This window comes from Salmo salar, chromosome ssa04 (genome assembly GCF_905237065.1).
Source record: "Salmo salar chromosome ssa04, Ssal_v3.1, whole genome shotgun sequence".
Lineage (NCBI taxonomy): Eukaryota > Metazoa > Chordata > Actinopteri > Salmoniformes > Salmonidae > Salmo > Salmo salar.
This window is the reverse complement of record NC_059445.1, coordinates 2,594,024-2,619,975: the sequence shown is the minus strand read 5'-3', so window position 1 is coordinate 2,619,975 and position 25,952 is coordinate 2,594,024. Positions and strand designations below refer to the sequence as shown.

The 25,952-nt window shown below is 40.2% G+C and overlaps 1 protein-coding gene across 1 annotated transcript in view; it reads left to right on the top strand.

Annotated features, from left to right (window-relative positions):
- The first annotated feature begins 1,812 nt into the window (after nucleotides 1-1,812).
- Nucleotides 1,813-25,952, top strand: part of LOC106591370 (sodium-dependent phosphate transport protein 2B) — a 54,410-nt gene continuing 30,270 nt past the window's right edge. The window contains exons 1-3 of the mRNA XM_045716298.1: nucleotides 1,813-2,043; nucleotides 20,980-21,058; nucleotides 22,794-22,931. Of these exons, the coding sequence (XP_045572254.1) occupies nucleotides 20,983-21,058; nucleotides 22,794-22,931 (214 nt within the window). The 5' untranslated portion in view covers nucleotides 1,813-2,043; nucleotides 20,980-20,982. The remainder of the gene's footprint in view (nucleotides 2,044-20,979; nucleotides 21,059-22,793; nucleotides 22,932-25,952) is intronic.

Sequence of the window (25,952 nt, the reverse complement as noted above, 5' to 3'; positions counted from 1 at the left end):
AATCCGTGAAACTTTGCAATACATAAATAACTGAATATGACAAAACAACAAACCGTGACGCAGAGAGAAACAAACACTACTCAAAATATAATAACCCACAAAACCCAGGAAGAAAAACCCCTACTTAAATATGATCTCCAATTAGAGACAACGAGGACCAGCTGCCTCCAATTGGAGATCAACCCAAAAAAAACATATAGAAAACATAGAACAAAACACAAAACACCCCCTGTCACGCCCTGACCTACTCTACCATAGAAAATAACCTCTTACTAGGGTCAGGACGTGACACACACACACACACACACACACACACACACACACACACACACACACACACACACACACACACACACACACACACACACACACCACGTTGTCAATTGTCAGGGGCAGACTAAGTACATAGATCAGGCTCTTGGAACCACGGAACAAACAACATGTGAGGAATCACATTGATTGGTGATGGTGGTCTATATCCCTTTACAGCTGGAGTATGGAACACAGTACACACACACACACACACACACACACACACACACACACACACACACACACACACACACACACACACACACACACACACACACACACACACACACACACACACATACACCTGTCTAATGTCCTGTCTATCAGTGTATAGGATGAACCTTGGCCTTGGTGGGAATTGTCCCTGCCATCCAGCTTTCCCCTATGTGTGAGTCTGTGTGAGTCTGTGTGAGTCTGTGTGAGTGTGTGTGAGTCTGTGTGAGTGACAGAGAGAGAGAGAGAGAAAGAGAGAGATAGGGAGTGTGAGTGAGTGAGTGAGTGAGTGAGTGAGTGAGTGAGTGAGTGAGTGAGTGAGTGAGAGTGAGAAAAAGAGAGACTACCATCCTACCACTACTCTCTGATAATATAACACCCGATACACACAGAGATAACACAGCACCGCACAGCAGAGAGGAGGTCTACCCAGGTAACAGAGAGACCTACTCAGTTAACAGTGAGGTCTACCCAGCTAACAGGGAGGTCTACCCAGGTAACAGAGAGACCTACCCAGCTAACAGGGAGGTCTACCCAGGTAACAGAGAGACCTACTCAGTTAACAGGGAGGTCTACCCAGCTAACAGGGAGGTCTACCCAGTTAACAGAGAGACCTACTCAGTTAAGAGGTCTACCCAGTTAACAGAGATCTACCCAGGTAACAGAGAGACTTATCCAGGTAACAGAGAGATCTACCCAGGTGACAGAGAGATCTACCCAGGTGACAGAGAGATCTACCCAGGTAACAGAGAGATCTACCCAGGTAACAGAGAGACTTATCCAGGTAACAGAGAGATCTACCCAGGTGACAGAGAGATCTACCCAGGTGACAGAGAGATCTACCCAGGTAACAGAGAGATCTACCCAGGTAACAGAGAGACTTATCCAGGTAACAGAGAGATCTACCCAGGTGACAGAGAGATCTACCCAGGTGACAGAGAGATCTACCCAGGTAACAGAGAGAGCTACCCAGGTGACAGAGAGACTTATCCAGGTAACAGAGAGACTTATCCAGGTAACAGAGAGATCTACCCAGGTGACAGAGAGACTTATCCAGGTAACAGAGAGACTTATCCAGGTAACAGAGAGATATACCCAGGTGACAGAGAGATCTATCCAGGTAACAGAGAGACCTACCCAGGTAACAGAGAGAACCCCCCAGGTGACAGACAGCTGAGGCAGGTCAGACAGGGTGTAGATGTGTTCTCTACAGTACAGCTGAGTACAGCACCTCTGGATTCAGAGGGCAGGAGGAGAGATTATCACACTTGCACCACATGTACAGGGATCTCATCGCCACGTAAACAGATAAGACCCGTAATCAGGTAACAGGCGAGGCGCCGCACCTGGATATCTGAGGACACCCCGCGTACGCTTGATGACGTCACCAATATGTGTCAACGTCGAGTTAATTAATTCAGTCAGACTGACTGCCATCTACCTGAAACAGGTTGTCTCTGAGGAGGTATCGACCTGTCACCACTAGCTGCTGAGACCAGACACCTGCCTCTGCTTCAGGTGAGTTCTGACATGGACACTGTTATCACCTATCTACAGTATATTATAGTTACTCTGTGGATGGACCTATGTGACAGGGCTTGAGGGTTGGGGAGTAATGCTTTGTGAAGATGGGTCCCGTGTGGCTCAGTTGGTAGAGCATGGTGTTTGCAACGCCAGGGTTCGATTCCCACGGGGGACCAGTACGGGGGGGGGATTTTTTTAAATTAAATGTATGCATTCACTACTGTAAGTCGCTCTGGATAAGAGCGTTTGCTAAATGACTAAAATGTAAGATCATTTGGTTAGGATTTACAGTAACTCCTGGTTAGAAATTACAGTAACCTTTTACCTTCATACCCTTTGTGCCTTGTGTTATGTCATTTGCTTTGATTCATGTTCTGTTGCAAACTAGAGAGGGTAATTGTCAGGAAGAAAAAGTGTGCCTTGCATAATCTGAACAAAATCTAAATTGTGGTAGAAGTTGTGTGTGAGAAATAGTGTACATTAACTCTCAATTCCAACCTAAAATCACTAAGACACAATGTGTTTCTTCCCTCAATCAGAAAGATGAGGGTAGTGTGTTTCGTATTCTAATTTGGCAGTAAAGTAATTTTTATTAGAACTATGGGGAAAAAGGTGGTAGTCAAACCAACACCCTGATATTTGAGTTAGTGAGACGAGTGTGTCAAACCATGTGTGTAATGAATACTCAGGGAGAAAAAGGTGTATATTCACGCGCAGCAGATGTTTATTAAGCCTTGGAATCGTGGTCACAGGCAGGCAATGGTCAACCACAGGTAGGCAGTCAAAAACAATACCTCACAACCATACAAACAGAAAGAACTGAACTAAACAGGGAGCTGATGAGATCAGGTGAGAAACAAACACAGGTGAAATCAATGAACAAAAATGAAAGACAGGGCTACGTTCCAGAACACAAAGAAACAGGGCTACGTTCCAGAACACAAAGAAACAGGGCTACGTTCCAGAACACAAAGAAACGGGGCTACGTTCCAGAACACAAAGAAACAGGGCTACGTTCCAGAACACAAAGAAACAGGGCTACGTTCCAGAACACAAAGAAACAGGGCTACGTTCCAGAACACAAAGAAACAGGGCTACGTTCCAGAACACAAAGAAACAGGGCTACGTTCCAGAACACAAAGAAACAGGGCTACGTTCCAGAACACAAAGAAACAGGGCTACGTTCCAGAACACAAAGAAACAGGGCTACGTTCCAGAACACAAAGAAACAGGGCTACGTTCCAGAACACAAAGAAACAGGGCTACGTTCCAGAACACAAAGAAACAGGGCTACGTTCCAGAACACAAAGAAACAGGGCTACGTTCCAGAACACAAAGAAACAGGGCTACGTTCCAGAACACAAAGAAACAGGGCTACGTTCCAGAACACAAAGAAACAGGGCTACGTTCCAGAACACAAAGAAACAGAACACAAGGTTGACTAAGAAAAGAAAAGCAGAACCTTACAATGTGACTCAAATCAACACCCTGATATTTGAGTTAGTGAGAGTGGTGAATCTTTCCAGTTAATGACAGCAGCCATTCCTCGAGGCAGACCAGGAAGCTATAGAACGCTGATAAGAGACATCGTTGTGAAATAGAAAGCTGATTAAACACACCGTTTCTTATCAGTATTCAATTCATTCTAAGAATAACAAACCTTTGATCTCTGTTTTGATGAGTTTGATGTGTAAAATAGACACCTTGTGTTTGTGTGTGTTAATAGATAAGATGTACTAGTATCATCATTTTAGCCTCCTTTAAGATAACATGTCCAGGCTGTACCAGGAAACTTCTACTACTATAACCCTCCGTTAATAATCACTATGACAACAATACTACTATAACAGTTAATAATCACTATGACAACAACAATACTACTATAACAGTTAATAATCACTATGACAACAACAATACTACTATAACAGTTCATCTATATGATGACAACAACAATACTACTATAACAGTTAATAATCACTATGATGACAACAACAATACTACTATAACAGTTAATAATCACTATGACAACAACAATACTACTATAACAGTTAGTAATCACTATGACGACAACAATGCTACTACAACAGTGTCACGGTCGTCGTAAGAGGTGGAAGCATACTCGGACCAAAGCGCAGCGTGATCTGGGTTCCACATGTTTATTAAATGAAACTCTCAAAAAACAATAAAGAATAAACACGAACGTGAAGCTATGCAGGGCTCAAGGCAACTATACACAAACAAGATCCCACAAAACATAGTGGGGGAAATGGCTGCCTAAATATGATCCCAAATCAGAGACAACGATAAACAGCTGCCTCTGATTGGGAACCATACCAGGCCAACATAGAAACAGAACGACTAGATAGAAACACCCCCCTAGTCACACCCTGACCTAACCAAAATAGAGAATAAAACGGCTCTCTATGGTCAGGGCGTGACAGTACCCCCAAAGGTGCGGACTCCGGCCGCAAAACCTGAAACCAACTGGGGAGGGTAGGTGGGGTGACTAGTGTCGGTGGCGGCTCCGGTGCGGGTCTTTGCCCCCGTCCAGACCATGGGTCCGACCATGGAGCCGGGTAGAACGCCGCGCCTGGACTGGGCACCGGCGCAGAGGAGAGCCCCGGCCATGGAGCTGGGTTGGACGCCGTGCCTGGATCGGGCACCGTCGCAGAGGGGAGGCTCTGGACCGGGGACCGTCGCCTGGAGGCTCTGGACCGGGGACACGCACTTCAGGGTGAGGAGCAGGCACAGGACGTACCGGACTGGGGAGGCGCACTGGAGGCCTGATGCGTGTAGCCGGCGCAGGTTGCACCGGACTGGTGACACGCTCTTCAGGGCGAGTGCGGGGAGCAGGCACAGGACGTACCGGACTGGGGAGGCGCACTGGAGGCCTGATGCATGGGGCTAGTACCGGACGTACAGGGCCCTGGAGGCACAATGGAGGTCTGGAGCGTAGAGCTGGTACAACATGTCCTGGACAGATGACAACCCTAGCACGGCAAGTGCAGGGGGCTGGCACAGGACGCACTGGGCTGTGGAGGCACACTGGAGACACCTTGCGTAGAACCGGCACAGGATGTACTGGGCCGTGGAGGCGCACTGGAGGTCTGGAGCGTAGAGCTGGCACAACGTGTCCTGGACAGATGACAACCTTTGCACGGCAGGTGCTGGGAGCTGGCACAGGATGCACTGGGCTGTGGAGGCGCACTGGAGACCTGGTGCGTGGAGCCGTCACAGATGGTACCGGACAGATGACACGCTCCTCAGACAGGGCTACGTTCCAGAACACAAAGAAACAGAACACAAGGTTGACTAAGAAAAGAAAAGCAGAACCTTACAATGTGACTCAAATCAACACCCTGATATTTGAGTTAGTGAGAGTGGTGAATCTTTCCAGTTAATGACAGCAGCCATTCCTCGAGGCAGACCAGGAAGCTATAGAACGCTGATAAGAGACATCGTTGTGAAATAGAAAGCTGATTAGACACACCGTTTCTTATCAGTATTCAATTCATTCTAAGAATATCAAACCTTTGATCTATGTTTTTATGAGTTTGATGTGTAAAATAGACACCTTGTGTTTGTGTGTGTTAATAGATAAGATGTACTAGTATCATCATTTTAGCCTCCTTTAAGATAACATGTCCAGGCTGTACCAGGAACCTTCTACTACTATAACTGGAGAGAACCAAGGGCCATATCTGATTCTGGTTCTAAATTTCTTGAATGGGGCATGCTTATTTAAGATGGTGAGGAAGGCATTTTAACAAAATAACCAGGCATCCTCTACTGACGGGATGAGGTCAATATCCTTCCAGGATACCCGGGCCAGGTCGATTAGAAAGGCTTGCTCGCTGAAGTGTTTCAGGGAGCGTTTGACAGTGATGAGTGGAGGTCGTTTGACCGCTGACCCATTACGGATGCAGGCAATGAGGCAGTGATCGCTGAGATCTTGGTTGAAAACAGCAGAGGTGTATTTAGAGGGCAAGTTGGTTAGGATGATATCTATGAGGGTGCCAGTGTTTACGTCTTTGGGGTGGTACCTGGTAGGTTCATTGATCATTTGTGTGAGATTGAGGGCATCAAGCTTATATTGTAGGATGGCTGGGGTGTTAAGCATGTCCCAGTTTAGGTCACCTAGCAGCACGAGCTCTGAAGATAGATGGGGGGCAATCAGTTCACATATGGTGTCCAGAGCACAGCTGGGGGCAGAGGGTGGTCTATAGCAGGCGGCAACGGTGAGAGACTTGTTTTTAGAGAGGTGGATTTTTAAAAGTAGAAGTTCAAATTGAAAAGAAAGGAGGACCAAGGCACTCTTCATATAATTGATTTTTTAAATGAATTATATGAAGAGTGCCTTGGTCCTCCATTCTTTTTGATGACCAACTCACCCTTTTTACCAAAGAGCACCTTCTGTCTACCAACATTTACTATTGTGTACCTTAGTAGCGCTTCCCTTCCTCCTCTTTCTACTAGAAGTTCAAATTGTTTGGGTACAGACCTGGATAGTAGGACAGAACTCTGCGGGCTATCTCTGCAGTAGATTGCAACACTGCCCCCTTTGGCTGTTCTATCTTGTCTGAAAATGTTGTAGTTATGGATGAGGATTTCAGAGTTTTTGGTGGTCTTCCTAAGCCAGGATTCAGACACGGCTAGGACATCCGGGCTGGCAGAGTGTGCTAAAGCAGTGAATAAAACAAATTTAGGGAGGAGGCTTCTAATGTTAACATGCATGAAACCAAGGCTATTACGGTCACAGAAGTCATCAAAAGAGAGCGCCTGGGGAATAGGAGTGGAGCTAGGCACTGCAGGGCCTGGATTCACCTCTACATCACCAGAGGAACAGAGGAGGAGTAGGATAAGGGTACGGCTAAAAGCTATGAGAATTAGTCGTCTATGACGTCCAGAATAGAGAGTAAAAGGAGCAGGTTTCTGGGAGCGATAAAATAGCTTCAAGGTATAATGTACAGACAAAGGTATGGTGGGATGTGAATACAGTGGAGGTAAACCTAGGCATTGAGTGATGAGAGAGATATTGTCTCTAGAAACATCATTAAAACCAGGTGATGTCATAGCATGTGTGGGTGGTGGAACTGAAGGGTTGGATAAGGTATATTGAGCAGGGCTAGAGACTCTACAGTGAAATATGCCAATAAACACTAACCAGAACAGCAATGTACAAAGCATATTGACATTAAGGAGAGGCATGCTTAGCCGAGTGATCATAAGGGTCCAGAGAGATTCAGACAGCTAGCCGGGCCATAGGTAGCAAGCTGGCAGAAGATGGAGGGAGGTCTGTTTTTAGCCACCTCGTGCGTTTCTGTCTGTAGATTAGTGGGATTCCGTGTGGTAGAGAGGACCAATCAAGTTGGAAAAATAGTTATAGTTATAGGGGCCCAAGAAAATTGTCTGATAGACCTATTAAGATAGCAGCCGATAAGACAGCTAATGATTAGCGGGCCGCAGATGGGCGTTCAGGTTACGTCGCAACGGAGGGGCCAAGTTGGATAACTCCCTCGGGCAGATAACGTCGGTAGTCCAGTTGTGGAGGCCCGGTGGGGCTCCGACTCGGCAGTTAAACGGGTCCAGATAGGTGATTGTAGCCCAGGAGTGGCTGATGGAACTCTTCAGCTGGCTAGCTCCGGAATAATTGATGTTTGCTCTGGGACCGACGTTAGCCAATAGTCACTCGGATAGCAGCTAGCTAGCTGCAAGATCCAGGTGTAAATGTCCAGAGCTTGCGATAGAAATCCGGGGATATGGAGAGAAAAATAGGTTCGGTATGCTCTGGTCTGAGTCGCATTGTACAAAACTGCCGATAGCTATTCGAGCTAAGGGATAGCTGATGACCGCCAACCGTGGTTAGCTGAATACTAACGCTTAGCTTCTGGCTAGCTAGTGGCTAGCTACTGGCTAGCTACTGGCTAGCTTCTGTTGTGAATTTCAGATTTGAGGTGAATAATACTTTTTTTTTTTTTAATTGGAGAGGCCGGTTGCAGGAGAGTGTTTTGAGATTGAGTTTTTAGAAAAAATATATAAAAAGATATGCGAAGAAAATAAGTAAATATATATACACGGGACACGACAGGACGAGGACAAAAGACGTCTGACTGCTATGCCATCTTGGGTTGAAAAAACTATGACAACAACAATACTACTATAACAGTTAATAATCTCTATGGTGACAACAACAATACTACTATAACAGTTAGTAATCTCTATGACAACAACAATACTACTATAAGAGTTAGTAATCTCTATGACAACAACAATACTACTATAACAGTTAATAATCACTATGACAACAACAATACTACTATAACAGTTAATAATCTCTATGGTGACAACAACAATACTACTATAACAGTTAGTAATCTCTATGACAACAACAATACGACTATAACAGTTAATAATCTCTATGGTGACAACAACAATACTACTATAACAGTTAGTAATCTCTATGACAACAACAATACTACTATAAGAGTTAGTAATCTCTATGACAACAACAATACTACTATAACAGTTAATAATCACTATGACAACAACAATACTACTATAACAGTTAATAATCACTATGAAGACAACAATACTACTATAACAGTTAATAATCACTATGACAACAATACTACTATAACAGTTAATAACCACTATGACAACAACAATACTACTATAACAGTTAATAATCTATATGAAGAAAACAATACTACTATAACAGTTAATAATCAGTATGACAACAACAATACTACTATAACAGTTAATAATCTATATGAAGAAAACAATACTACTATAACAGTTAATAATCACTATGACAACAACAATACTACTATAACAGTTAATAATCACTATGACAACAACAATACTACTATAACAGTTAATAATCACTATGACAACAACAATACTACTATAACAGTTAATAATCTATATGAAGAAAACAATACTACTATAACAGTTAATAATCACTATGACAACAACAAAACTACTATAACAGTTAATAATCACTATGACAACAACAATACTACTATAACAGTTAATAATCACTATGACATCAACAATACTACTATAAACAGTTAATAATCACTATGACAACAACAATACTACTATAACAGTTAATAATCACTATGAAGACAACAATACTACTATAACAGTTAATAATCACTATGACAACAACAATACTACTATAACAGTTAATAATCACTATGACAACAACAATACTACTATAACAGTTAATAATCACTATGAAGACAACAATACTACTATAACAGTTAATAATCACTATGACAACAACAATACTACTATAACAGTTAATAATCTATATGAAGAAAACAATACTACTATAACAGTTAATAATCACTATGACAACAACAATACTACTATAACAGTTAATAATCTATATGACAACAACAATACTACTATAACAGTTAATAATCACTATGAAGACAACAATACTACTATAACAGTTAATAATCTATATGAAGACAACAATACTACTATAACAGTTAATAATCACTATGACATCAACAATACTACTATAACAGTTAATAATCACTATGACAACAACAATACTACTATAACAGTTAATAATCTATATGAAGACAACAATACTACTATAACAGTTAATAATCACTATGACATCAACAATACTACTATAACAGTTAATAATCACTATGACAACAACAATACTACTATAACAGTTAATAATCACTACGAAGACAACAATACTACTATAACAGTTAATAATCAGTATGACAACAACAATACTACTATAACAGTTAATAATCTATATGAAGAAAACAATACTACTATAACAGTTAATAATCACTATGACAACAACAATACTACTATAACAGTTAATAATCACTATGAAGACAACAATACTACTATAACAGTTAATAATCACTATGACAACAACAATACTACTATAACAGTTAATAATCACTATGACAACAACAATACTACTATAACAGTTAATAATCACTACGAAGACAACAATACTACTATAACAGTTAATAATCAGTATGACAACAACAATACTACTATAACAGTTAATAATCACTATGACAACAACAATACTACTATTACAGTTAATAATCACTATGACAACAACAATACTACTATAACAGTTAATAATCAGTATGACAACAACAATACTACTATAACAGTTAATAATCTATATGAAGAAAACAATACTACTATAACAGTTAATAATCACTATGACAACAACAATACTACTATAACAGTTAATAATCACTATGACAACAACAATACTACTATAACAGTTAATACTCACTATGACATCAACAATACTACTATTACAGTTAATAATCACTATGACAACAACAATACTACTATAACAGTTAATAATCACTATGACATCAACAATACTACTATAACAGTTAATAATCACTATGACATCAACAATACTACTATAACAGTTAATAATCACTATGAAGACAACAATACTACTATAACAGTTAATAATCAGTATGACAACAACAATACTACTATAACAGTTAATAATCACTATGACAACAACAATACTACTATAACAGTTAATAATCAGTATGACAACAACAATACTACTATAACAGTTAATAATCACTATGACAACAATACTACTATAACAGTTAATAATCACTATGACAACAACAATACTACTATAACAGTTAATAACCACTATGACAACAACAATACTACTATAACAGTTAATAATCTATATGAAGAAAACAATACTACTATAACAGTTAATAATCACTATGACAACAACAATACTACTATAACAGTTAATAATCTATATGAAGACAACAACAATGCTACTATAACAGTTAATAATCACTATGACATCAACAATACTACTATAACAGTTAATAATCACTATGAAGACAACAATACTACTATAACAGTTAATAATCACTATGACAACAACAATACTACTATAACAGTTAATAATCACTATGACAACAACAATACTACTATAACAGTTAATAATCAGTATGACAACAACAATACTACTATAACAGTTAATAATCACTATGACAACAATACTACTATAACAGTTAATAATCACTATGACAACAACAATACTACTATAACAGTTAATAACCACTATGAAGACAACAACAATACTACTATAACAGTTAATAATCAGTATGACAACAACAATACTACTATAACAGTTAATAATCACTATGACAACAATACTACTATAACAGTTAATAATCACTATGACAACAACAATACTACTATAACAGTTAATAACCACTATGACAACAACAATACTACTATAACAGTTAATAATCTATATGAAGAAAACAATACTACTATAACAGTTAATAATCACTATGACAACAACAATACTACTATAACAGTTAATAATCTATATGAAGACAACAACAATGCTACTATAACAGTTAATAATCACTATGACATCAACAATACTACTATAACAGTTAATAATCACTATGAAGACAACAATACTACTATAACAGTTAATAATCACTATGACAACAACAATACTACTATAACAGTTAATAATCACTATGACAACAATACTACTATAACAGTTAATAATCACTATGACAACAACAATACTACTATAACAGTTAATAACCACTATGACAACAACAATACTACTATAACAGTTCATCTATATGATGACAACAACAATACTACTATAACAGTTAATAATCACTATGACAACAACAATACTACTATAACAGTTAATAATCACTATGATGACAACAACAATACGACTATAACAGTTAATAATCACTATGACAACAACAATACTACTATAACAGTTAGTAATCACTATGACGACAACAATGCTACTACAACAGTGTCACGGTCGTCGTAAGAGGTGGAAGCATACTCGGACCAAAGCGCAGCGTGATCTGGGTTCCACATGTTTATTAAATGAAACTCTCAAAAAACAATAAAGAATAAACACGAACGTGAAGCTATGCAGGGCTCAAGGCAACTATACACAAACAAGATCCCACAAAACATAGTGGGGAAATGGCTGCCTAAATATGATCCCAAATCAGAGACAACGATAAACAGCTGCCTCTGATTGGGAACCATACCAGGCCAACATAGAAACAGAACGACTAGATAGAAACACCCCCCCTAGTCACACCCTGACCTAACCAAAATAGAGAATAAAACGGCTCTCTATGGTCAGGGCGTGACAGTACCCCCCCCAAAGGTGCGGACTCCGGCCGCAAAACCTGAAACCAACTGGGGAGGGTAGGTGGGGTGACTAGTGTCGGTGGCGGCTCCGGTGCGGGTCTTTGCCCCCGTCCAGACCATGGGTCCGACCATGGAGCCGGGTAGAACGCCGCGCCTGGACTGGGCACCGGCGCAGAGGAGAGCCCCGGCCATGGAGCTGGGTTGGACGCCGTGCCTGGATCGGGCACCGTCGCAGAGGGAGGCTCTGGACCGGGGACCGTCGCCTGGAGGCTCTGGACCGGGGACACGCACTTCAGGGTGAGGAGCAGGCACAGGACGTACCGGACTGGGGAGGCGCACTGGAGGCCTGATGCGTGTAGCCGGCGCAGGTTGCACCGGACTGGTGACACGCTCTTCAGGGCGAGTGCGGGGAGCAGGCACAGGACGTACCGGACTGGGGAGGCGCACTGGAGGCCTGATGCATGGGGCTAGTACCGGACGTACAGGGCCCTGGAGGCACAATGGAGGTCTGGAGCGTAGAGCTGGTACAACATGTCCTGGACAGATGACAACCCTAGCACGGCAAGTGCAGGGGGCTGGCACAGGACGCACTGGGCTGTGGAGGCACACTGGAGACACCTTGCGTAGAACCGGCACAGGATGTACTGGGCCGTGGAGGCGCACTGGAGGTCTGGAGCGTAGAGCTGGCACAACGTGTCCTGGACAGATGACAACCTTTGCACGGCAGGTGCTGGGAGCTGGCACAGGATGCACTGGGCTGTGGAGGCGCACTGGAGACCTGGTGCGTGGAGCCGTCACAGATGGTACCGGACAGATGACACGCTCCTCAGACAGGGCTACGTTCCAGAACACAAAGAAACAGAACACAAGGTTGACTAAGAAAAGAAAAGCAGAACCTTACAATGTGACTCAAATCAACACCCTGATATTTGAGTTAGTGAGAGTGGTGAATCTTTCCAGTTAATGACAGCAGCCATTCCTCGAGGCAGACCAGGAAGCTATAGAACGCTGATAAGAGACATCGTTGTGAAATAGAAAGCTGATTAGACACACCGTTTCTTATCAGTATTCAATTCATTCTAAGAATATCAAACCTTTGATCTATGTTTTTATGAGTTTGATGTGTAAAATAGACACCTTGTGTTTGTGTGTGTTAATAGATAAGATGTACTAGTATCATCATTTTAGCCTCCTTTAAGATAACATGTCCAGGCTGTACCAGGAACCTTCTACTACTATAACTGGAGAGAACCAAGGGCCATATCTGATTCTGGTTCTAAATTTCTTGAATGGGGCATGCTTATTTAAGATGGTGAGGAAGGCATTTTAACAAAATAACCAGGCATCCTCTACTGACGGGATGAGGTCAATATCCTTCCAGGATACCCGGGCCAGGTCGATTAGAAAGGCTTGCTCGCTGAAGTGTTTCAGGGAGCGTTTGACAGTGATGAGTGGAGGTCGTTTGACCGCTGACCCATTACGGATGCAGGCAATGAGGCAGTGATCGCTGAGATCTTGGTTGAAAACAGCAGAGGTGTATTTAGAGGGCAAGTTGGTTAGGATGATATCTATGAGGGTGCCAGTGTTTACGTCTTTGGGGTGGTACCTGGTAGGTTCATTGATCATTTGTGTGAGATTGAGGGCATCAAGCTTATATTGTAGGATGGCTGGGGTGTTAAGCATGTCCCAGTTTAGGTCACCTAGCAGCACGAGCTCTGAAGATAGATGGGGGGCAATCAGTTCACATATGGTGTCCAGAGCACAGCTGGGGGCAGAGGGTGGTCTATAGCAGGCGGCAACGGTGAGAGACTTGTTTTTAGAGAGGTGGATTTTTAAAAGTAGAAGTTCAAATTGAAAAAGAAAGGAGGACCAAGGCACTCTTCATATAATTGATTTTTTAAATGAATTATATGAAGAGTGCTTTGGTCCTCCATTCTTTTTTTGATGACCAACTCACCCTTTTTACCAAAGAGCACCTTCTGTCTACCAACATTTACTATTGTGTACCTTAGTAGCGCTTCCCTTCCTCCTCTTTCTACTAGAAGTTCAAATTGTTTGGGTACAGACCTGGATAGTAGGACAGAACTCTGCGGGCTATCTCTGCAGTAGATTGCAACACTGCCCCCTTTGGCTGTTCTATCTTGTCTGAAAATGTTGTAGTTATGGATGAGGATTTCAGAGTTTTTGGTGGTCTTCCTAAGCCAGGATTCAGACACGGCTAGGACATCCGGGCTGGCAGAGTGTGCTAAAGCAGTGAATAAAACAAATTTAGGGAGGAGGCTTCTAATGTTAACATGCATGAAACCAAGGCTATTACGGTCACAGAAGTCATCAAAAGAGAGCGCCTGGGGAATAGGAGTGGAGCTAGGCACTGCAGGGCCTGGATTCACCTCTACATCACCAGAGGAACAGAGGAGGAGTAGGATAAGGGTACGGCTAAAAGCTATGAGAATTAGTCGTCTATGACGTCCAGAATAGAGAGTAAAAGGAGCAGGTTTCTGGGAGCGATAAAATAGCTTCAAGGTATAATGTACAGACAAAGGTATGGTGGGATGTGAATACAGTGGAGGTAAACCTAGGCATTGAGTGATGAGAGAGATATTGTCTCTAGAAACATCATTAAAACCAGGTGATGTCATAGCATGTGTGGGTGGTGGAACTGAAGGGTTGGATAAGGTATATTGAGCAGGGCTAGAGACTCTACAGTGAAATATGCCAATAAACACTAACCAGAACAGCAATGTACAAAGCATATTGACATTAAGGAGAGGCATGCTTAGCCGAGTGATCATAAGGGTCCAGAGAGATTCAGACAGCTAGCCGGGCCATAGGTAGCAAGCTGGCAGAAGATGGAGGGAGGTCTGTTTTTAGCCACCTCGTGCGTTTCTGTCTGTAGATTAGTGGGATTCCGTGTGGTAGAGAGGACCAATCAAGTTGGAAAAATAGTTATAGTTATAGGGGCCCAAGAAAATTGTCTGATAGACCTATTAAGATAGCAGCCGATAAGACAGCTAATGATTAGCGGGCCGCAGATGGGCGTTCAGGTTACGTCGCAACGGAGGGGCCAAGTTGGATAACTCCCTCGGGCAGATAACGTCGGTAGTCCAGTTGTGGAGGCCCGGTGGGGCTCCGACTCGGCAGTTAAACGGGTCCAGATAGGTGATTGTAGCCCAGGAGTGGCTGATGGAACTCTTCAGCTGGCTAGCTCCGGAATAATTGATGTTTGCTCTGGGACCGACGTTAGCCAATAGTCACTCGGATAGCAGCTAGCTAGCTGCAAGATCCAGGTGTAAATGTCCAGAGCTTGCGATAGAAATCCGGGGATATGGAGAGAAAAATAGGTTCGGTATGCTCTGGTCTGAGTCGCATTGTACAAAACTGCCGATAGCTATTCGAGCTAAGGGATAGCTGATGACCGCCAACCGTGGTTAGCTGAATACTAACGCTAGCTTCTGGCTAGCTAGTGGCTAGCTACTGGCTAGCTACTGGCTAGCTTCTGTTGTGAATTTCAGATTTGAGGTGAATAATACTTTTTTTTTTTTTAATTGGAGAGGCCGGTTGCAGGAGAGTGTTTTGAGATTGAGTTTTTAGAAAAAAATATATAAAAAGATATGCGAAGAAAATAAGTAAATATATATACACGGGACACGACAGGACGAGGACAAAAGACGTCTGACTGCTATGCCATCTTGGGTTGAAAAAACTATGACAACAACAATACTACTATAACAGTTAATAATCTCTATGGTGACAACAACAATACTACTATAACAGTTAGTAATCTCTATGACAACAACAATACTACTATAAGAGTTAGTAATCTCTATGACAACAACAATACTACTATAACAGTTAATAATCACTATGACAACAACAATACTACTATAACAGTTAATAATCTCTATGGTGACAACAACAATACTACTATAACAGTTAGTAATCTCTATGACAACAACAATACGACTATAACAGTTAATAATCTCTATGGTGACAACAACAATACTACTATAACAGTTAGTAATCTCTATGACAACAACAATACTACTATAAGAGTTAGTAATCTCTATGACAACAACAATACTACTATAACAGTTAATAATCACTATGACAACAACAATACTACTATAACAGTTAATAATCACTATGAAGACAACAATACTACTATAACAGTTAATAATCACTATGACAACAATACTACTATAACAGTTAATAACCACTATGACAACAACAATACTACTATAACAGTTAATAATCTATATGAAGAAAACAATACTACTATAACAGTTAATAATCAGTATGACAACAACAATACTACTATAACAGTTAATAATCTATATGAAGAAAACAATACTACTATAACAGTTAATAATCACTATGACAACAACAATACTACTATAACAGTTAATAATCACTATGACAACAACAATACTACTATAACAGTTAATAATCACTATGACAACAACAATACTACTATAACAGTTAATAATCTATATGAAGAAAACAATACTACTATAACAGTTAATAATCACTATGACAACAACAATACTACTATAACAGTTAATAATCACTATGACAACAACAATACTACTATAACAGTTAATAATCAGTATGACAACAACAATACTACTATAACAGTTAATAATCACTATGACATCAACAATACTACTATAACAGTTAATAATCACTATGACAACAACAATACTACTATAACAGTTAATAATCACTATGACATCAACAATACTACTATAACAGTTAATAATCACTATGAAGACAACAAAACTACTATAACAGTTAATAATCACTATGACAACAACAATACTACTATAACAGTTAATAATCACTATGACATCAACAATACTACTATAAACAGTTAATAATCACTATGACAACAACAATACTACTATAACAGTTAATAATCACTATGAAGACAACAATACTACTATAACAGTTAATAATCACTATGACAACAACAATACTACTATAACAGTTAATAATCACTATGACAACAACAATACTACTATAACAGTTAATAATCACTATGACAACAACAATACTACTATAACAGTTAATAATCACTATGACATCAACAATACTACTATAACAGTTAATAATCACTATGAAGACAACAAAACTACTATAACAGTTAATAATCACTATGACAACAACAATACTACTATAACAGTTAATAATCACTATGACATCAACAATACTACTATAAACAGTTAATAATCACTATGACAACAACAATACTACTATAACAGTTAATAATCACTATGAAGACAACAATACTACTATAACAGTTAATAATCACTATGACAACAACAATACTACTATAACAGTTAATAATCACTATGACAACAACAATACTACTATAACAGTTAATAATCTATATGAAGAAAACAATACTACTATAACAGTTAATAATCACTATGACAACAACAATACTACTATAACAGTTAATAATCTATATGACAACAACAATACTACTATAACAGTTAATAATCACTATGAAGACAACAATACTACTATAACAGTTAATAATCTATATGAAGACAACAATACTACTATAACAGTTAATAATCACTATGACATCAACAATACTACTATAACAGTTAATAATCACTATGACAACAACAATACTACTATAACAGTTAATAATCTATATGAAGACAACAATACTACTATAACAGTTAATAATCACTATGACATCAACAATACTACTATAACAGTTAATAATCACTATGACAACAACAATACTACTATAACAGTTAATAATCACTACGAAGACAACAATACTACTATAACAGTTAATAATCAGTATGACAACAACAATACTACTATAACAGTTAATAATCTATATGAAGAAAACAATACTACTATAACAGTTAATAATCACTATGACAACAACAATACTACTATAACAGTTAATAATCACTATGAAGACAACAATACTACTATAACAGTTAATAATCACTATGACAACAACAATACTACTATAACAGTTAATAATCACTATGACAACAACAATACTACTATAACAGTTAATAATCACTACGAAGACAACAATACTACTATAACAGTTAATAATCAGTATGACAACAACAATACTACTATAACAGTTAATAATCTATATGAAGAAAACAATACTACTATAACAGTTAATAATCACTATGACAACAACAATACTACTATAACAGTTAATAATCACTATGACAACAACAATACTACTATAACAGTTAATACTCACTATGACATCAACAATACTACTATAACAGTTAATAATCACTATGACAACAACAATACTACTATAACAGTTAATAATCACTATGACATCAACAATACTACTATAACAGTTAATAATCACTATGACATCAACAATACTACTATAACAGTTAATAATCACTATGAAGACAACAATACTACTATAACAGTTAATAATCACTATGACAACAACAATACTACTATAACAGTTAATAATCACTATGACAACAACAATACTACTATAACAGTTAATAATCAGTATGACAACAACAATACTACTATAACAGTTAATAATCACTATGACAACAATACTACTATAACAGTTAATAATCACTATGACAACAACAATACTACTATAACAGTTAATAACCACTATGACAACAACAATACTACTATAACAGTTAATAATCTATATGAAGAAAACAATACTACTATAACAGTTAATAATCACTATGACAACAACAATACTACTATAACAGTTAATAATCTATATGAAGACAACAACAATGCTACTATAACAGTTAATAATCACTATGACATCAACAATACTACTATAACAGTTAATAATCACTATGAAGACAACAATACTACTATAACAGTTAATAATCACTATGACAACAACAATACTACTATAACAGTTAATAATCACTATGACAACAACAATACTACTATAACAGTTAATAATCAGTATGACAACAACAATACTACTATAACAGTTAATAATCACTATGACAACAATACTACTATAACAGTTAATAATCACTATGACAACAACAATACTACTATAACAGTTAATAACCACTATGAAGACAACAACAATACTACTATAACAGTTAATAATCAGTATGACAACAACAATACTACTATAACAGTTAATAATCACTATGACAACAATACTACTATAACAGTTAATAATCACTATGACAACAACAATACTACTATAACAGTTAATAACCACTATGACAACAACAATACTACTATAACAGTTAATAATCTATATGAAGAAAACAATACTACTATAACAGTTAATAACCACTATGAAGACAACAACAATACTACTATAACAGTTAATAATCACTATGACATCAACAATACTACTATAACAGTTAATAATCACTATGAAGACAACAATACTACTATAACAGTTAATAATCACTATGACAACAACAATACTACTATAACAGTTAATAATCACTATGACAACAATACTACTATAACAGTTAATAATCACTATGACAACAACAATACTACTATAACAGTTAATAACCACTATGACAACAACAATACTACTATAACAGTTAATAATCTCTATGACAACAACAATATTACTACAACAGTTAATAATCACTATGACAACAACAATACTACTATAACAGACTAAAGATGATAGCCATGATAATGTAATCAAGTATCAAGGGTATAGGGGAGAGACATTCTTTGCGTCTGTGTGTGTGTGTGTGTTTGGCAGCTGGTGTTGATCTGGTAGCTGTTTAAGATAGAGTGGAACCATCAGATATCCTGATTCATTGAGAGGTGCGGAGAGAGGACGGACGGACAGACAGACGCTCCCTTAACGGGATTCCACAGCTTCGTCAATAGGTTTGATTGGAAAGTGAAGAGTACTTGGGCTGATTTATAGCTAACACTGAGGCTAGGTTGCTAGTTGTGATCATCAAAGTGATCAGGGCATTCAGAAAGTGATCAACTAGTGAGAGTTGGGTGGAAGACAGTCAGCTGAACACCAAGAAAGGAAGATACAGCTGGATCGTTATGGATTGTTGGCAATTAAACAATATGATATGCTCCTGTTATATTTTATATATTACAAATTATACATTTGTATATTTCTATGGTGTTTTACTTAATATGCTGCAGTTATATTACTTATATTGAGGAGTTTTATTTGATATGTTGTCTAGTTGTATTACAGATATTGAGGAAGAGAGAGACAGAAAGAGAGAGACAGAGAGAGAAAGGAGAGAGAGAGGAAGAGAGAGACAGAAAGAGAGAGACGGAGAGAGAAAGGAGAGAGAGGGGAAGAGAGAGACAGAAAGAGAGAGAGACGGAGAGAGGAAGAGAGAGACAGAAAGACAGAGAGACGGAGAGAGAGAGGAAGAGAGAGACAGAAAGAGAGAGACGGAGAGAGAGAGGAAGAGAGAGACGGAGAGAGAAAGGAGAGAGAGAGGAAGAGAGAGACAGAAAGAGAGAGAGACGGAGAGAGAGAGGAGGAGAGAGACAGAAAGAGAGAGAGAGAGAGAGAGAGAGAGAGAGACGGAGAGAGAGAGGAAGAGAGAGACAGAAAGAGAGAGAGACGGAGAGAGAGAGGAAGAGAGAGACAGAAAGAGATTTAGATGGAGAGAAAGGAGAGAGTAAGGAAGAAAGATAGACAGAAAGAGAGATAGACAGGAGAGAAAGGAGAGAGTAAGGAAGAGAGCGAGAAAGAAAGAGAGAGAACTTTGTGATGTCTTTCCTCCCCAGACTATGGCTTCTCGACCTGAACTAGAGGACCAGAAATCCACAGGATCCACAGAGAAGCACAAAGATGATCAACTCAGTGGTACGTTATAAATCATCATTTTGTGTGTGTGTGTGTGTGTGTGTGTGTGTGTGTGTGTGTGTGTGTGTGTGTGTGTGTGTGTGTGTGTGTGTGTGTGTGTGTGTGTGTGTGTGTGTCATGTAAACCAGTGCTTCATTTGTAAATCGGGAGGTGCTGAAACATAAAGTGAGCGCGAGAGGTAGGAGACCTGGGGAGATCTGAGGTACCGAATCACCTTTATAGTAAAGCTCCATGCATATCATCCTATGTGCGTAGCAGTCTAGACTAGAGCAGTAGAGTAGAGGCACTTGCATGCAGAATTTATTTTGTAGTCTAGGGTGCGGGAAAAAATTGGGCCTTTTCATAAACGGATTTCTATGCAATTCTAGATTTCTATGCAATTCTAGATTTCTATGCAATTCTAGATTTCTATGCAATTCTAGATTTCTATGCAATTCTAGATTTCTATGCAATTCTAGATTTCTATGGAATTCTAGATTTCTATGCAATTCTAGATTTCTATGGAATTCTATTTTAGATGACTGGAGACTTTAGCATAATCGTCTTTAATACCGCACACAATGATTGACAGGACAGGCTACTTTGCCACTGACAAACTGAGAATGTGAGATCATTAAAAACGACCTCTTCTTGAGTCTATCAATAGTTTAGGTCTAGGTGTGTGGAGGAGACAATATGAGGAGGAAATTCATGTCCTTAACAAGCTTTCCAGTTTCACTGACTCACACAATGATGTGCAGCTCACTCACCAGCGATGACTTATACCCTTGTTTCAAAAGCCTCTCTCTCTCTTTCGTTTTAGTTTGTAAAAACAATGCTGTTCGCTCAATAAGCCTATTCAATAGGCCTACTCAGCCTAGTGCTGAGAGGACAGCACTGATGTAAACATATCTGACTGAGAGGACAGCACTGATGTAAACATATCTGACTGAGAGGACAACACTGATGTAAACATATCTGACTGAGAGGACAACACTGATGTAAACATATCTGACTGAGAGGACAACACTGATGTAAACATATCTGACTGAGAGGACAACACTGATGTAAACATATCTGACTGAGAGGACAACACTGATGTAAACATATCTGACTGAGAGGACAACACAGATGTAAACATATCTGACTGAGAGGACAACACTGATGTAAACATATCTGACTGAGAGGACAACACTGATGTAAACATATCTGACTGAGAGGACAACACTGATGTAAACATATCTGACTGAGACGACAACACTGATGTAAACATATCTGACTGAGAGGACAACACAGATGTAAACATATCTGACTGAGAGGACAACACTGATGTAAACATATCTGACTGAGAGGACAGCACTGATGTAAACATATCTGACTGAGAGGACAGCACTGATGTAAACATATCTGACTGAGAGGACAACACTGATGTAAACATATCTGACTGAGAGGACAACACTGATGTAAACATATCTGACTGAGAGGACAACACTGATGTAAACATATCTGACTGAGAGGACAGCACTGATGTAAACATATCTGACTGAGAGGACAACACTGATGTAAACATATCTGACTGAGAGGACAACACAGATGTAAACATATCTGACTGAGAGGACAGCACTGATGTAAACATATCTGACTGAGAGGACAACACTGATGTAAACATATCTGACTGAGAGGACAACACTGATGTAAACATATCTGACTGAGAGACACATAAAGAAAGATGTGTGTGTTTGTTTTTCTCTCTCAGAGAACTCAGAGACAGAAGAGAAGGCTTTTTCCATGGCGCCGGCCCATTCCACTGTGGCCCTGGTAGAGACGGGGGTTGAGGGGGAGGACGACCCATGGGACTTACCAGAACTACAGGACGGGGCGGCAGCATGGTCAGGTAAGGAGGAGGAGGAAGAGGAGGAGGAGGAGGAGGACCAACCAGATCTACAGGACTGGGCGGCAGCATGGTCAGGTAAGGAGGAGGAGGAGGAGGATGAGACCAACCAGATATACACGACGTCTGCAGCATGGTCAGGTAAGGAGGAGGAAGAAGAGGAGGAGGAATCTACCAGAACTACAGGATGGCTGCGCATGGTCAGGTAAGAGGAAGAGGAGAGGAGGACCAACCAGATCTACAGGACGGGGCGGCAGCATGGTCAGGTAAGGAGGAGGAGGAGGAAGAGGAAGAGGAGGAGGAGGATCTACCAGAACTACAGGACTGGGCGGCAGCATGGTCAGGTAAGGAGGAGGAGGAAGAGGAGGAGGAGGAGGAGGACCAACCAGAACTACAGGACGGGGCGGCAGCATGGTCAGGTAAGGAGGAGGAGGAGGACTTAAGCTCAGTGGGCTAAACTAGCTCAAGGTGGCAGAATGTATTTGACATCTTTGATGTTGGGTTTATGTGTAGACATCACGTTTAGTCAGTATTTTTCTGGATGTTGTGTACTTGCCAAGCTTCTGGTGTGCAGGAAGGAGGGCCATAAATGGAATCTGTCAGTCACTCAGGAGGCAGGAAGAGATTAGAATAGACAGAGGACCATTAAAAACAGTGGAACCCCAACTGGCACACAGACAGGTAAGGTAGAGGTAAGGATGGCACAGGACACCGCGGTACCATAAAGTGTCATGTTGCCAAATGGAACTAATGCTCTTTAACTCTCTCTCTCTCTCTCTCTCTCTCTCTCTCTCTCTCTCTCTCTCTCTCTCGCTCTCTCGCTCTCTCTCTCATTTCAATTCAATTTAAGGGCTTTATTGGCATGGGAAACATATGTTAACATTGCCAAAGCAAGTGTACTAGATAATAATAAACAAAAGTGAAATAAACAATACAAATGAACAGTAAATATTACACTCACAGAAGTTCCAAAATAATAGAGACATTACAAATGTCATATTATGTGCAAACAGTTGAAGTACAAAAGGGAAAATAAATAAATATAAATATGTGTTGTATTTACAATGGTGTTTGTTCTTCACTGGTTGACCTTTTCTTGTGGCAATAGGTCACAAATCTTGCTGCTGTGATGGCACACTGTGGTATTTCACCCTGTAGATATGGAGAGTTCATCAAAATTGGGTTTGTTTTCAAATTCTTTGTGGGTCTGTGTAATCTGAGGGAAATATATGTCTCTAATATGGTCATACATTTGGCAGGAGGTCAGGAAGTGCAGCTCAGCTTCGACCTCATTTCGTGGGCAGTGTGCACATAGCCTGTCTTCTCTTGAGAGTCAGGTCTGCCTACGGGGCCTTTCTCAATAGCAAGGCTATGCTCACTGAGTCTGTACATAGTCAAAGGTTTCCTTAAATGTTGGTCAATCACAGTGGTCAGGTATTCTGCCACTGTGTACTCTCTGTTTAGAGCCAAATAGCATTCTAGTTTGCTCTGTTTTTTTGTTAGTTCTTTCCAATGTGTCAAGTAATTATCTTTTTGTTTTCTCATGTTTGGTTGGGTCTAATGGTGTTGCTGTCCTGGGCTCTGTGAGGTGTGTTTGTGTTTGTGAACAGAGCTCCGGGACCTGCTTGCTTAGGAAACTCTTCTCTAGGTTCATCTTTCTGTAGGTCAAATCAAATCAAACTTGGGTGACTGGAGTTTTTGACCATTTTTGGGGCCTTCCTCGGACACCGCCTGGTATAGAGGTCCTGGATGGCAGGAAGCTTGGCCCCAGTGATGTACTGGGCCGTATGCACTACCATCTGTAGTGCCTTACGGTCGGATGCCGAACAGTTGCCATACCAGGCGGTGATGCAACCGGTCAGGATGCTCTCGATGGTGCAGCTGTAGAACTTTTTGAGGATTTGGGGACCCATGCCAAATCTTTTCAGTCTCCTGAGGGGGAAAGGTGTTGTCGTGCCCTCTTCACGACTGTCTTGGTGTGTTTGGACCATGATAGTTTGGTGGTGATGTGGACACCAAAGAACTTGAAACTCTCGACCTGCTTCACTACAGCCCGGTTGATGTGAATGGGGGCATGTTCGCTCCTCCTTTTCCTGTCGTCCACGATCATCTCCTTTGTCTTGCTCACGTTGAGGGAGCTTTTGTCCAGGTGGGAAAGGGCAGTGTGGAGTGCAATTGAGATTGCGTTATCTGTGGATCTGTTGGGGCGGTATGCGAATTGGAGTGGGTCTAGGGGTGTCTGGGATGATGGTGTTGATGTGAGCCATGACCAGCCTTTCAAAGCACTTCATGGCTACTGATGTGAGTGCTACGGGGCGGTAGTCATTTAGACAGGTTATGTTAACTTTCTTGGGACTATGGTGGTCTGCTTGAAACATGTAGGTATTACAGACTCGGTCAGGGTGAGGTGGAGAATGTCAGTGAAGACACTTACAAGTTGGTCTGCTAATGCTCTGAGTCTGGTAGGCTCGCGTCACCGGGCAGCTCGTGGCTCGGTTTCCCTTTATTAGCCTGTAATAGTTTGCAAGCCCTGCCACATCCGACGAGCAACAGAGCCGGTGTAGTAGGATTCAATCTTAGTCCTGTATAGACGCTTTGCCTTTTTGATGGTTCATCTTAGGTAATAGCAGGATTTCTTATAAGGGTACGGATAAGTGTCCCACTCCATGAAAGCGGTAGCTCTAGCCTTTAGCCTTTAGCTCAGTGCAGATGTTGCCTGTAATCTGTGGCTTCTGGTTGGGATATGTACGTACGGTCATTGTGGGGACGACGTCGTCGATGCACTTATTGATGAAGCCTGTGACTCAGGTGGTGTACTCCTCAATGCCAATGGATAAATCACGGAACATATTCTAGTTTGTGCTAGCAACAATCCTGTAGCGTAGCATCCGCGTCATCTAACCACTTCCGTATTGAGCGAGTCACTGGTACTTCCTGCTTTAGTTTTTGCTTGTAAGCAGGAATCAGTAGGATGGAATTATGATCAGATTTGCCAAATGGAGGGTGAGGGAGAGCTTTGTATGC